The sequence below is a fragment of the Lissotriton helveticus genome, chromosome 7 (assembly GCF_964261635.1).
Source record: "Lissotriton helveticus chromosome 7, aLisHel1.1, whole genome shotgun sequence".
Classification (NCBI taxonomy): Eukaryota; Metazoa; Chordata; class Amphibia; order Caudata; family Salamandridae; genus Lissotriton; species Lissotriton helveticus.
Genome location: NC_136068.1, coordinates 1,713,277,808 through 1,713,293,381, shown reverse-complemented (window position 1 = coordinate 1,713,293,381; position 15,574 = coordinate 1,713,277,808). Strand labels below are relative to the sequence as shown.

The window sequence follows — 15,574 nt, the reverse complement described above, 5'->3', positions numbered from 1 at the left end:
GGGTGGACGTGACCGTGGAGGACTGTAGGCGAGGGTGCCCTTGATGGTGCTTTTACTGTCTGTTTGGAGTCTGAAATTGAGGTGTTCCATGGCTGGGGGGCTGTCATTATTTGTGGTGGTCCATTGGATAGATTCCTAGTGTATGATGGTTATCCCTCTGCCAGGCTTGTTAATGCAGTGGCAGACCTTGTATCCTTCAGGTATTGTGGTGGTGATGTCAGGCGCAGAAGTGTGGTTGAGGAGGAAACGCTGACTGTTAGGGTAGAGAGGAGGTCACAAAACTTGGTGGTGTGTTTGCATAGTGAGAAGACCGCATGGGAGTTAGTGTTTTTGTTCAGGTGGTATCGGTGGTGTGTTCACAGTGGGGCTGGTCGGTGGACTGGTGGGTGTGCTGTGGCAGTGGGTGCAGATGAAAGGTCCTACCATGAAACGTGAATCAGTGCAGTGGCAGTGTTTGTTGCAGATTCAAGGGTGTAGAGCTCGGCCATGGTGTATCTTCCAAGGGCCAGGGGTCATGGCGCTAGGTACAGTCCAGGCGCAGACGGGCTTGCCTTTGACATGCCTTCAGTGCTCCAGAGGTGCATCCGCTGCGTGGTCGTGCTGTAGCCTGCATTAAGTAGGTCCTGGGGTGGGCGGTGCTTCTGTTGGCAGGAACCAATAAACCAAGATAAGAGAGTTTGAGCTTACGATCGGAACAGTCCTACACCCGAATGCTGCCAACTCTGAATCCTTCTTCCTCCATTTCTGGTGCAGTATATCCTTCCCCAAGCACAATCTGACCCCACTTGAAGCAAGCAGAATACAGCCGGTGACCAAGTGCAACAGGATAGCGACGTGAGTTGCGCACTTCCCTTCAGAACATACTGTGATCTGGCTGCCACAAGTTCAAATTCTAGCATGTCAGACGAAGCCTTTGAGTCTTCCAAGATTGGTTATTTGCTATTCAAACTGCAAGCTGCTATTTCTCATTTAAAACAGGTGATACAGCTAGAAGCTGGCTGAGCTAAAAAGTATCAGTTAAAAGGTAGAAGTCCAATGGTTAAGGTCGAGCTAAAGAAGTTACAGCTAGATTCATCAAAGACCCGTTTTGCGAGTCTTTAATAGCGATTCATAAGGAATCGCTATTAAGGACTTGCAAAACGGGATTCATGTAGGAATTGCAAAAAATATTGCGATTCCTACATCTTCCTTATTTGCGATTAGCAAATTGCTAATCGCAAATAAGGAATAACTCCCCATTCATTCCTATGGGCCTAAAGGCCCATAGGAATGAATGGGGAGTTATTCCTTAACTGCGATTAGCAATTTGCTAATCGCAAATAAGATTGCGATTTCAAGGGTGCCAGGGGTGTCCAAAGGACACCCTGTAGCACCCTTGAAATGTAAACTACATTAGTGTTGCGCGCACACGTCCAAAGGACATGTGTGTGTGTAACATGCAACTTAGAAAAATGCATTTAAATGCATTTTTCTAAGTTTTCGCTATTTACCACGAGGTTTGACCTCGCGGTAAATAGCGGCCCAAAATTGCGATTTCGCAATTTTAAAATGGTTAATGAATTGCATTTAAGGAATCTCAAATAGAGATTCCTTAAATGCAATTCCTCGCAAATGTGCGAATTCTTTATTAACGAATTTTGCATTTGGGGTGATGAATCCCAAATGCAAAAATTGCAATCGCAAAGGGCCAGATTCTCAGAATCTGGCCCTTTGCGAGCGCAATTAAGCTTGATGAATCTGGCTGTTAGTTTCACAGTCAGAATGCTGAGGAGGGGGGCAGCCAACAGCGTTGGTAGATCAAAAGGAGCCTAGAACAAAAGGAAGGCTTCTAAACAAACCGGAGAGAACTTTTCACATATCGCGAGTTCTCTAGTTCATACACTTAAATACCCTGGATGCAAAGATCTCCTGATGGTCATTGAGTTCAATATATCTAAAATCCAGAAATTAATTTCCAATGACTACAAGCTTTCCGATGTATCTCCTCCCTTCTCTCCACTGCTTCACCTATTGCAGCAATAGGTATTCGCTGTATTCAAAGCCCTGCACACCTCGACTCCACGTTTATAGGTGGATGCCCAAGAATGGAACTGTTCAGGGTCGCCTTCGCCTAAACTCTACAAAAATAGGGGTAGAAGTTGAAGATCTGACCACAGCACTACACAGGATTGCATTAATGGCTATTTGTGATTTTCCCACTCCTGTAGGTCTCTGCAGCTTGCAATCCTGCTTAAAACTTGGGCCGCACACAGGTGAGCTACTCGGAGGTAGCTGAAGAGCTACAGTAGCTCATGAGCTACTGGTTGGAGACCCCTGTACTAAATACATAGGGGTGCTGCATGGCTGAATTAATGTTCGTAGGCAGGTGACCATTAGTGACTCTATCAGATCTTCCTCCGGTTCAGGTGAAATGGGTACCATTAAACACAGTGGGAGTTCATGGCTGGCACTCTTGGAATGCCACAAACGTCTGTGCACTGTACCTCGCTAGCGGTTGGTCGAAGGAGGCTTCCGCTGGGATGTTTGGTACTCGCTGCTGGCACGGGGCTCTTTGATTAGGGTGCACCTGGTCTTTCAGACAGTGATAGTTCAATAACCACACGTTGCAGGACGATGAGCCCAATGCCTCTGAGTTCATAGTTTTAGTCTCACCCAATAGCAGTTTAGAGAACAAGCATTTGCAATGCAATAGGTCTCGCAGTTACGCAAGTTTGAGCTATTGGCATTCTAAATGGCTATGCCTTTTATTTTGTTTTTTAAAACATAAATAAAAAGCACTGTAATTTACAATGGCAATAGCTTAAACACGTGTAAATGCGAGACCTATTACATTACAAATGCTTCTTAACATGAATCGATTGGCCGCGTATGAGTGACGCAATCTAACACTTAGGCCTTAGTCTGCAGTACGGTGTATGTGACAGAGGCGTGGGAAAGCCCTGCTAAAGCAACACGCATTCGAGCTGCTGCATGCCCCATCACCAGGAGCAGCAGGCCGGGCGCTGTGAGAGGTGGGCTGCTATCACATGCCTCTGAAGACGCTGACTCTGGGGGCAGGAAACAGAGGTTTAGGGCTGTATGTGCACAGAAAGCTTCGCCAGCTCGGACGGACGGAATTTGCGTCACAGAATATTTGATCATAATTGTCTCAGCACGTATTAGGATCCCATTAAGTCCAACAGCTCACAAGAAGGCGTGGGGGTGGTTCATGGAGTCACTGGGTAGAACAGGTCAAGGTCTGAAGGTGTGACTCGGAACGGAGACTGAAGGGGGCTATAAACAACATATATATATATTCTTATTATCCTTTCACCTACCGGTGAATGCTTACAGAATGAGTCATTTTTTGTAGGGCACTTAAGTCCTGAATTTCAGGTAAAGGAAGTAAGTCAGACATGTAATTTAAGGGCACTAACGCCAGATAATGCAAACTGATTCACTAGAAAAGGATCAAGCAACACTTAGAACATCTGAAGGAGCCATCGAGCTTGACTGCGCAGTGACCTCTACCTGGGCCACCTTAGGAAACCATTCTCTAGGTTACTACTAGGGCAGCGGTGCACACGTTAATTTTCCCACACACCTTCAATAGGCCATACTGTAGGCTCGTTTATGGATGTTCCTAATGTACAATGTGAGCTTACTACTGTATAACGTAAGATGATGTGGCTCGAATTACCCTATGAATCATGTTTCCAGTTCTAGACTTTTCCTTTACATATCAGAGTTTTAGGTGCGATAGTCCAGTGGGTTCATTTGAAGTAAAACTAGACTGCATGTGCCAAAATGCACCACTGCCATTTACTGCTGTGAAACACAAAGTATGCATAACAGTAAACCAATCCGAAGGCCTAAGGAAATCTAGGTGCAAAATATGCAAGTTCTCCTTCATTATTTACCCAGTATTGGAGATGATTTGTAGTTATTAAATAAAAAAACGCTGCCAAGTGGTCAGTGTGTTTAAGAAAGACAAGGGAACCCAAAAGGTATGCCATAGGGACCTTGGGCAGTATCATGTTACAAAAAAACAGTGGTCCCTATTCGTGGACACAATGGTATACTGAGCTGATAATCACACACCTGATAAGTGTTATGTCTTTGGTCCAGCCGGACAAGGAATTTATTTAACAATTTTCTTAATAAAAACTGAATGAACACATTAATAACAAGTGGGCACAGCCGTGACCCACAAGATTCAGACAAAACGACGAACAGAATGGTAAAAGGAGCAAAGCAAAAATATGTCTGTGTACTTGTAGTCAGTGTTACAGACAGAGATTGTTATAACCACACCATTGCATTTCACAATATTTTAAATGTCATATTGCATACGGGGTTTTTTGGTCGACGACGTTTCAATGCCTAAGTTAAATGAGGGGCATCATCATCAGGACAAAAATATAGTCATTGTTGTCTTTAAATATTACACTGCCTTTTAACGCAATTGCGTGTTGCATCAGGCAATTCAACGGATCAGCAGATACCATGAACAATGGAGGAATCGGTACTGCAGTTTCCAGCGTGGAAAGTCACTTGGATTGGGAGCATAATAGCTCGATATGCAGAAGGCGGCAGCGCTGTGGCGGACGGTGGGGTTCTGGTCAAAGTGGTCAGTGTAATGCGTGACACCTTCAGTCAGCCTGGCTTTGGGAGGTGATAAGGTGGGGAGGAATGTGTTAATGGGGCAGTTGCAAAGGGCCGAGCCGCTGAGCATGTCTTGTTCAAACATTGGTGACTTATCTGGAGGGCTGGTTCGTGGGAAGCGAGGCTGGGTGTTGTCCATGATGCCCTTGGTGGTGTCCCGGTGCCTGGAATCGCAACATGTTCTTGGTCTCCTGTCAGGGCAAGATGGCCATGCTGTTGGAACTCTCGGCCGCAGTGCCAAAAACAGCTTCCTCAGCTCCGTTGTTTATGCAGCCGAAGCCAGGCCACATGCGAGAATGTTTCTTATGCTGCAAGCAAAGTGATGTTCTCAGTAGTGAGCACAAGCTGTCTCCGCTAGCCAACGGGGGGAGGGAAAGTGAAAGAACGCGATGCGAGCGTTGTAGGCACGCCGTGAGCGTGCACATCGGCGTGCCCTGCGGCTCGTGCCCAGTGGTGGCGCCTGCGGTCTTCGCCGCTGTGCTTGAGGAGTGCCGCGTGACCCTGGGAGGGAGCTGCCAAAGCAACAAAAAAAAAAAGCAGCCGCTGCACGCCCGAGGAGTCTGCCTGCCCGAGAAGAGCTACCGGGAGGCGACCAAGGCGGGTGAGTGACGGCACTGCCGTGCCTGTGATTACTTTCTAGCCGCAGTGCGAGCTTATTCACTAAGGGTTCTTTAAAAAAAGGTAAGTGGACAAACATATCATCTAGCGTCGCAATGCCAGTGTTAATTTCTAAGAGAACTGTTCCTTGAGGATTGTTCAAGTATTCTCAAGGCTGACGGGGAAGTTCCACCTGGGCGCCATGAACGCAAGCACCGAGTGGTGCTTCCTTTACAAGCGTATGTACTAAATGGAAAGGTACGCCTGTCAGCACAAAAGTACAGGGCGCGCGCACACTTTGGGAATGGGAATTGGGGGGGCAGGGGTTCCGGCATTACGACACATTTCTTAAACCGATACACCATGTTTATCTTTCTACGTCATTCCTATCTAAAAATTCATCACAGACAAATCAATGGTGTCTTTCTATAGTTTCCTCTAAATCCATCGGGGTCAATGCAGTGAGCGGCAAGTACGGCTGTGTGTCTGAGTCAAAGGCAGTTAAAAAGCAACCGCTGAACTCCCACAAGGCAACGCATTCTTCACAAAGGTATGAAAATGCAAACGCGCTCATTGTTAGTCCATTTAGCGGATGACAATGCCATAATTACACTCCTGCCGGCACTACTCATTGACAAAGGCCACATTACCATGACAAACAGACTGTAGTGCTGGGTACACGTACACTTCGACAAAGCGTCTTGTTGAAAATCAGCCGCCTTCCTTTCCACGTTCACACGTACAGAAACCCTATGAGGAAGCCAGCAGTGCATTAAAGGATACATACAGTAAGAATCTAGGACACCCAGACAGACTATAAAAAGAACGGAGCCAAGAGAGCGAATCACCAGGGGCAGCGCGTGGCCTGGAGCGGCGCGGGCCTGAGGCTGTCCAGCCGCCTTCGCTCGTGAAAGCAAAAGTTAAAGCATGAGGGAGCGTGAGAAGAGACGCGCGCGTTCACAGCTCATGTCTCTAAAAGCGTGCAGTCAAAGCCATTGTCTGCAATGGGTTTATTGAGCTTGTGCACATCTTATGTCTCACTTCGCTAGCTACCCAGCGACAATAAGTCTCGCTTTGCGAGCAGCGCATGGCGCTGAATCGCTAGGCGAGACCTAGAAAGAAGGGCAGTCTTAAAGTGCTTCTAGGCATAGGGGAGCAGAAATTCTAACACAATGACCTTTATTCCTTCAACCCAGTGCTGAACTACAAACAGTATCTGCAGCTCCAGATTGGTGTTCAGTTGTAGAGCTCTCTGCTGGCCTGCATTCTGAAATAGCAAGTGGGATGCAGCTCAGCATTGAGGTTTATTGACCTGTACAGTGCTTTAATATTTCCCACCTTTTCTCTATCTGCACAGACCAGCCTTTTTACCAGTAGTATCTTTTTCCTCTCGACAGTTTCAATGTAACCTCTGTTTTCCATCCTTGTCTGTTTTTTTCGTGCTCTTTTTCGCTCTCTCTTCACTAGGGAGGGCCAGTAGACAATCTCCTGCTCTTTAAAACTCTTTACCTGTTCCTTCTCACAGTACTGCAGTGTTCTCCAACCAAGGAAACCCCTTTCCAGAGCCAGTTCAAACCAAGGGGCACTACCACCCCTCACGAGCCAGTCCTTTGACCCCTGAACAGAAAAAGACGGTAAGTGAGGTCGAGCGAAAAGGATGACGGGTGGTGCCTGGGATGGGACTGTCCTTTCTCTAGGCATTGATGTAGTTCTTGAATTAGCGGACCACTGTGTTTTCCTACTTTGTTTTCTTTTGATTCACTTTATCTGACTATCCTCACCATCATGGGATAGAGTGTATAAAATGTCTTTCCGTAAAAACATGATTTGTTTTTAGTTTTCCTTAAAATCTGATACTTGGTTAGCCATCAAAGATTCTAAAAGCAGAGATAGACTGTGTTAACTTTCTTCAATGACATGTCCTGGTATATTTTTTGCTCTATACCACTCATTTTTTAATATATTTTATTTTTATTTTATTTTTAGAGATTTTAATATCTGCCATTTTTTCTTGCTTTCAGTTGTGATTGATTTTCAGTAATCAGACGCAATATTTTCTTTATGATATATATATCCTTAGCCACCTTTTTTTTTTTTTTTACTTTTTACTTGAATGTGTTTGGTTTATGCCAAAATGTCATCACTGCTTTTGTTTTATTTTGTATTGAATATGTAGTGTTAGTTCATTTTTTAAAGTTTTTAGTTTGTATATTCCCTGAAAATGTTGGCAACAGAGATCATGATGTGTGTTTTTTTTTGTCAACTGACATGAGATCTGTGATACCGTTTGTAAAAAGCTTACTCTCTATATAGTGCACCAAAATGAGCTAACATGTGCAGAGTCCAGGCAACTCTTGTTTGTTTACAGAGGCAAAAAGGATAACACTACATTCTCTCTTTTATGGTAGTGTGGAAAAGCAATTTAGGCTTATCAGTGGGTAGTGCTAAGTATGTGTTGTACTCACAGATGGAATAAATGAGACACACACTCAAAGAATAAAACCAAGATCAATTTAGTAAAATATCTCCTATTTTTATATACATTTTGATACCAAGAACTTCCTTAGCAAGTAAGTACTTTTAAAAATATCGACTTTCACAGGTAAGTAAAATGTTCACTTCAATGTGTCTTTATTGTGATGCTTTCCTATGGGAGAAAAAGACCTAGATGGAATACAGATACTTCCAGTAGGTTTCCGGGGGTCCACTTCAGGACTCATTGTGGTAGGGGGGTAAGGTCCAAAGTACCACCAGTTAGAGTATACCTGCCCTTAGGCAGCTGGGTGCAGAGGTGCTGGTCGGGTCGGTAGCCTTACACTCTACACCAAAGTGGGAGCCCCTAAAACAGGCTGCAGAGTGCTGCTTGGGGACAAGTGCTGGAGTTCCCAGCGGGAGGGGGTGGGAGGAGAGACTCGGTTCACAAGGGTCCTAAGAGCAAGGCGCTTCGGTTCAGAGGGGCTAGTTCAGCTGGGCTTGTGTGTCGCAGGTCCATACTGTTGTGATTCTCGCTGGTTGAGGGTGCAAAAATCTAGACAGATGAGCCACTTTGGAGGTGGGTCTCTGCCATGCTGATGTCCCTCGATGGCTGCTCGGTCTTGGTGTTGTTGGAGTCCGGATTGGACCCAGCCAGGCTTTGGTTGCTGCAAGGGATCCGGTACCCCAGGTATTGGTGTTGTGTGTCTCCGGTTGGTCCTGGTGTCTTCTCACTTGGTGGGGAGACAAATTAGACATTCTGAAGCATGATGACTTCTTCCTGGGCGGCTGCTGCATCGGTACGATCGGGATGCGGGAGCACAGTAAACCAGACGCTATATTGGTGCCTGCGGACAGTATGGAGAGTAGGTTCTCTACTCCAAGGGCGTTGCTGGCATTTTGCTAAGGGCTGGCAGTCTACCGGGGTACTTGGCAGATGCTCAGTTGCAGGACGATTCAGTTTCTCAGAGTGTCGAGACTGGTGCGGTCAGGCAGGATTTGGTCCAAAAAGTCCACAACAAGTCTTCAGTTTTCATTTTCGTGGCTCTTCTTTGTCCTGTTCTTCTGGTTCCACCGAATCTGAGTTTCTGGCATCAGGGTTGCGACCTAAATATGCGACCTAAATATTCAATTTAGGAGCGTTAAGGGAGTGACAGGTTGTAGTCAATGAGCTACTTACCTTTAGGGTGACTAAACCCCCTATATGACTACTTCCTATATGACTACTTCCTGTGAGAAGTAGGCATAATCCTGACCCAATGTGCCTAATTCCACCAAAAATCAAGATGGTGGAAATCTAGTTTTCGTGTTCACATCCGGTAGCCTACTATTGGTGTGGAACTGGCCTGATAGTGAACATGCCTCCTGAGTAACTAATGTTCCTGACTGTCTTGGAGCCAAATGGGCCTCGGAGCAGGAGGTGACATCGCCCTGGTCTGGGGGAAGCCGGAGTCTCATGTCAAAGGCTGCAGAGGCAATTGAAGCCTCCTGCCTTGATATGCTGATTATTCGTCTTCCTGCTTGGAGGACATGACAACACCTCCGGGCTGAGCAGGCATTGTATCTGCCCTCGGAGAGCATGGACTGTCACCTGCAGGGATCAGAAACCTGTCTGTGGTGGCAGGCTGGTCAACCTCAGTCATCCAGCACACTAGAGGTTGGTTGGTCTTCATGGTGTACCTCTAAGTTACCTTCTGGATGCATGTATTAATAAATTCATCACTGGAGTCAGTGTGGGTTTTGTTAATATGTTTGATACCAAATATCTTTGGTTTCAGTGAAGCCATCATGTAGCTGGGGAGCTCGGAATCACCAGTGCCCAGTACATATACTCAAGATGGCTTCCCTGTTCACTGGCGATGTCCAAGAATCGACTTTGACTTCACAGTGGATATCTGCCCATTCAGATATGTCCTCACATATAATATAAAGCACACAGGAGGTGTGCCATGTTGTGTCTTCACTTTTGTCAATACGAAGCTGTAGAGGGAACACAAGGAACAGGTTGCCCTCATCTCAATTTATCAAATACACACAAGACCTGTTCCCTAAGGCTTATCAAATCTCAAATGTGGAAGTAGAATTAAAAACATTTTTTTTTATATCTACGTTGGTCACTCCTTGCTTGCAGGGTAATGTCACACCACTTTATTTGCCTTCTTTTTATAAAATGGTGTCTTTTGTCAAATGACAGTCATACCCAATCAATTATTAAAAGTCGGGCAACAATGGTATATATACCCAAACAAGCATTTACAATGCAACGATCTCGCCTTTGCAAAAGTTAGAGCTATTGGCATTGTAAATGACAATTTTTTTATTAATGTGTTTGATTTGAAAACAGATAAATAAATGGCATTGTCATTTACAATGCCAATAGCTTAATCTCTCGCAAATGCGAGACCTATTGCATTTGCACCCTCACACAGAGAGAGCCACACACACATACACATGGATGTGGTGGATCTGGTGGTGGATGTGGTGGATGTGGTGGATGTGGTGGATGTGGTGGTGGTGGTGGTGGTGGATGTGGTGGTGGTGGATGTGGTGGTGGATATGGTGGTGGAGGATGTTGTGGTGGTGGTGGTGGTGGATGTGGCTGTGGTGGATCTAACTGTGGTTGATGTGGTGGTGGTGGATGTGGTAGTGGTAGATGTGGTGGATGTGGATGTAGTGGTGGATGTGGTGGTGGATGTGGATGTAGTGGTGGTGGTGGTGGATGTGGTGGTGGTGGTGGATGTGGTGTGTGGTGTGGTGGTGTGTGTGGTGGTGGATGTGGTGAATGTGGATGTGGTGTTGGTGGTGGATGTGGGATGTGGATGTGGTGGTGGTGGTGGATGTGGTGGGTGTGGGATGTGGTGGTGGATGTGATGGTGGTGGATGAGGTGGTGGTGGATGTGGTGGTGGTGAATGTGGTGGTGAATGTGGTGGATGTGGTGGTGAATGTGGTGGCGGTGGTGAATGAGGTGGGGTATATGGTGGATGTGGTGGATGCCATATTAAGAAATACTGATACACACTCCAGGCCAAGATGGAATCTATCACATAGAAAACAAGAAAAGGCACAAGCTTGAGCTGATGCTCGGTTTCTTGTCTCTGAAGCCTGTTGTCCCTCTGGAGAAGGGAAGCACCATTTTGAGGGAAAAGCCTTCTGTTATGTTGTGCTTCAACTCTCGAACACGTGTCGGACCGAGCTGGCCTGTTCAAATCATAAACTTCCTGTGAGGCCTTTTCTGCAGGTCTTGGGACTGTCAGTGGATAACAGGTAATATCTGACCGATATTGTCGTTTGCCACTGTTTTCTGGAGCCTATTGCATTATTGTACTGCAAATAAGACTCCCATTGCATGCCCAACAGTGCCGGGGTAGGTCAATTGAAGGGTAAATGCATTCTCTAATGTTTTTTTTAGAAATCAGAAACTTTAGGACTCTGTTTTACAAGGAAGATCCGAGCCCACAATTCGAGTCACTTTAGAGGAGAAGTGACCCTTTGGTCAGAGCGGCCGACCTTGGAAATGGGGCACCTGGTTCGAGTCCTGGCTCTAGTTCAACACCCTGTGAATCTGGGGAAAGTGATTAATTACTTTTCAACATCACCTTCGTTCTCCGCCCCCCGTTCCACTCCCTGGGTATTGTAATCTGGCGCAGCGTTCAAATGTCCTTGGGCTAGGCCAAGTTTGCTTTACATAAAACTGCAAAAAAACAAAAAAATGTTTTTAACTATACTGTTTGGATTGGTTAAGGGGGGCCCTGAATGAAAGAAACGCGAGTAAGCGCGTGAACTTGTTCCCTTTTACAACGCAGGAGGAATCGTGGTTTGTGGCAAACGTCGCCGCAGGCCAAGGCCTGTACCCCTTTAACAGGTGCTTCAAAGACACCAAAGGAGGGGAAACAGGAGCTGGCATGAGGGGGAGGGCGGGGGTCGTCCCACAGCAGTAGCAGGAAGGACTGCTGCACCCCACGGTGTGAAGGGTGAAACTTAAGGGTGGGCGTCTAAGCCAGAGGCACAGCGAGTCTTTGAGCGAGCCAGGAAGCATGAAAACAAACAAAAGTGCGAGAGGGTTTCAGAGAAGTGTGGCTCACCGGTTAGAGGCGGCAGACCCAGAAGCAGAGGTCGGCCTGGGACCAGGGTTCAATTCCCGACGCGGCAGGGTATGGGACCAATGTCAGCGGACTCGATAAATCTCGCCTCGGTGCCTACTCTAACCATGGGTCCCACGCTGCAACTCTGGGCAATAGCTTGCTTAATCTCCACAACGGCCCCCTCGCTGCCGGGGATGCCTGGCTTCACCTTGGGGATGCCCAATAGGGACCATCTCACAGGGAAAGCCAGGACGGGTTCCCCAGCGGTACACAGCGCCAAGAAACCCCAGGGTGAACGTGCGCTCTACAAATACATACTATTACACAAAACAAGGGAACCCTAAGTAGCAATAGGTCTGGGACCTTGGGAATGATTACTGTTACAAGGAACACTGGTCCCAGCTTTCAACATAGATTAGCAAGCAATAAATATAGACCAAAATTGGAATCTATATTGAATGTCCAGCCGGACATGTTTGATAATTTATTACGTTCAAACAATAATTAAAAGGTTACTAAACAATTTCCAAGTGGGACACAGCCTGTGTCCAACTACCACATAGCTACAAACAAGGAAATGCAAGGCAAAAGCAAAAAAGTCTGAGCAATATTCACAATACAAACAGACAATTAAATACACTTTGTGTGATTTCATCAAATGAAAAAATGTTTTTTTTAGAAATCAGAAACTTTAGGACTCTGTTTTACAAGGAAGATCCGAGCCCACAATTCGAGTCACTTTAGAGGAGAAGTGACCCTTTGGTCAGAGCGGCCGACCTTGGAAACGGGGCACCTGGTTCGAGTCCTGGCTCTAGTTCAACACCCTGTGAATCTGGGGAAATTGATTAATTACTTTTCAACATCACCTTCGTTCTCCGCCCCCCGTTCCACTCCCTGGGTATTGTAATCTGGCGCAGCGTTCAAATGTCCTTGGGCTAGGCCAAGTTTGCTTTACATAAAACTGCAAAAAAACAAAACAAAAAAATGTTTTTAACTATACTGTTTGGATTGGTTAAGGGGGGCCCTGAATGAAAGAAACGCGAGTAAGCGCGTGAACTTGTTCCCTTTTACAACGCAGGAGGAATCGTGGTTTGTGGCAAACGTCGCCGCAGGCCAAGGCCTGTACCCCTTTAACAGGTGCTTCAAAGACACCAAAGGAGGGGAAACAGGATCTGGCATGCAAATCATCAAGTGCAAGTTGTCGACGACGTTTCGATCCCCTAAAAATATGGGATCATCATCAGGACTTATACAATAATGCCTTAACTAATATAAGAATTGCCAAACATAATACACCACATAAAATTGACAAACATCAAAAACACAAATAAGAAATTCAAGGAAAGAAAAGGAGAGAAGAAAAATATGTATTAATATGTCGTCATGTACTGGCCACAGTGTTGGTAAGACTTAAGCAAAACCTATGCATTGATTGATTGCATTCTAAAGTGCTGAAATTGCAATATTTAAAAAATTCTTTTTTTTTTTTACACATAAAGAGTAAAATAGGCATCACCTCAATTAGCAACCATCTTTACTGGCCACCTTATTCTGCTGTATTCTGGCAGACATACACTCTAATTGTATATACTTTCAAGACAAATCAATTTAAATATACGGGTTCACTCGACCTCTATGTGCACCTCTCAAATGCATACATAGGGTATCAACGTAATTAAAATGAAACTCCTGGTGTACAGCGTGTAGCCAAAGAATACATAAATTTGAAAACAAAGGATGTCCTGCTTACCGGTAATATGCTCCACCGGGTAATGATAGTAATTGCGGGGGAAGGGAGAGTGATGGACCTATTGCTAATTTGGGTTCCCTTGTTTTGTGTAATAATACGTTGCGCAACCGCTGGGTTGCAAGGGTCTAGCACCCCTACCACTTCTTTACCGAGTGGGTTCACTTTCTTCCTTCGACACATAATTGTTATATGGTTTGTTTTTTATTGTTTTCAATTTTCTTTTGTTATGTCTGACCACACACCTATGTACTCTGAAGATTACATTCAGAAACTTTCAGCAGGACCTTCACTTCTCTCCGACTCGACAGGGTCCCCTACCCCGCCTAACAGTACATTAGGAGAACAATTAGAGAAAAGTAAAAAGAAATTGGTGAGACTTGAATTGATGATAAAACTGCTAACTGAATATTTACGTGCAAAAATTATACCACAAGGTTTAGTTGTACGCAATATACCTGGAGTATTTACAGACAATCCTAAATATACCACCGGATTTAGTTATATCAGTACCACGTGCTCCAGGCACTGGATAGCACTGGGAATTGATATTGCCACCGAAGAACTCAGCAAAGTAGTGAGTGAAATCCAAGATTTAGAGAAACAAATAAAAGAACAAGTTCCCTCCACTGAAATTAAAAAACTGTTAGAGGAGGTCCAGAAAACAGTGGATGAATTTAATAGAATTGAGCAAAATAAAAAGACGACAAAAGTGAAGAAAGATATACAACAATTCTCAGTTGAACGTATTTATCCCTATCTTTCTAAAGATTTCTATTCTAATAGATCCTATACGGGCCCACAGAACCAACGTCCTTGGGGCCGTTTTAACAAAAAAAGAACAATTGTGGGCTTTTCTGATAGCTCGGTAGATTCTTCGGACAATTCTGACAACAGTGAAGGACAAAATACTCCAAGAAGAACGCCTTTTTTAGAGAGAGGCCAGACAGAACAACCGAAAACGGGAAGAGGCAAACAGCAACAACGTTGGCCAAACCCGCCGGGGGAACGTTTCACCCGGAGACAACATTACCAATGGTAAACCAGGACCTGGACGCAAATATGATTGATACTGAACCAACAAGCTCTGAGATAGCGTTGTTACCGATTTTTAATCTTACAAAACATTCCTTGACGCCTTATGAGACATCTATTCTTAATAAGGGGCTCTCATTTGTCCCGACTATTCGTCCAAACTTCTTAGAGGTTCAGACTGAACTCCTACGCTTTTTCAGGAAGATAAGACTCCAGAGCTTCTTCCATCTGAATCCCTCTACTCCAGCATATGCTAATACACCCTTTAAACCCCCTTCCACTTTTTCCCCATCTGGTAATATGATACCCGGTGAAGTTACTATTTTTGAAAAATTGGTCTTGAAAGATTTGGCCCAAATTGAGAATAGTAAGGTTTTTATACCTTACAACATTACACTGGCCGAAAAACAGGCACTGGCGGATCTTAAGAACAACAGTCTATTGATTGTTAAGCCAGCAGACAAGGGGGGTGGAATTGTTTTGCAGGACAGGGATAAATACCGGGATGAGATCCTACGACAATTAGGTAACAGTGCACATTATTGTAAGTTGGCCAAAAATCCAACTAAGGAGATTCAAGAATTGATATATAAGGTAACCACTGCAGCTGTGGACTCTGGATATCTTTCCAAAAAGGAATTTCAGTTCTTGAACACTAAATCACCAAGGACACCGGTGATATATACTTTACCTAAAGTCCATAAGAATATCGAGAACCCCCCTGGAAGACCCATAGTCTCGGGATGTGGTTCTGTCCTAGAGCCATTGGGCCACTAAGTGGACCACTTTCTTAAAGGCTTTGTACCGGATACTATGTGTTATATACGGGATAGTATGAGCATGATCAATCTGATCGAGAATTTTCCGTATGATCCCGCATCTGAGGTACTATGTACCCTAGATGTGGAATCTTTATATACAAATATCCCTCAATTGGATTCCCTTTTGGTCATTGAGAAGGTTTTGGACTCCAGACCACGTCCACATGCTGTACCC

General features: G+C 45.1%; 1 protein-coding gene across 7 annotated transcripts in view; it reads left to right on the top strand.

Moving 5' to 3' along the window:
* PROSER3 (proline and serine rich 3) overlaps positions 1-15,574 on the top strand; it is a 166,520-nt gene that overhangs the window by 48,136 nt on the left and 102,810 nt on the right. For 4 of the 7 annotated variants that reach the window (XM_078655403.1, XM_078655404.1, XM_078655401.1 and 1 more), the window contains one exon: positions 6,767-6,875. The exons of the other annotated variants lie outside the window; for them this stretch is intronic. In XM_078655403.1, coding sequence (XP_078511529.1) covers positions 6,767-6,875 — 109 coding nt within the window. The remainder of the gene's footprint in view (positions 1-6,766; positions 6,876-15,574) is intronic. 7 annotated transcript variants of the gene reach the window in all.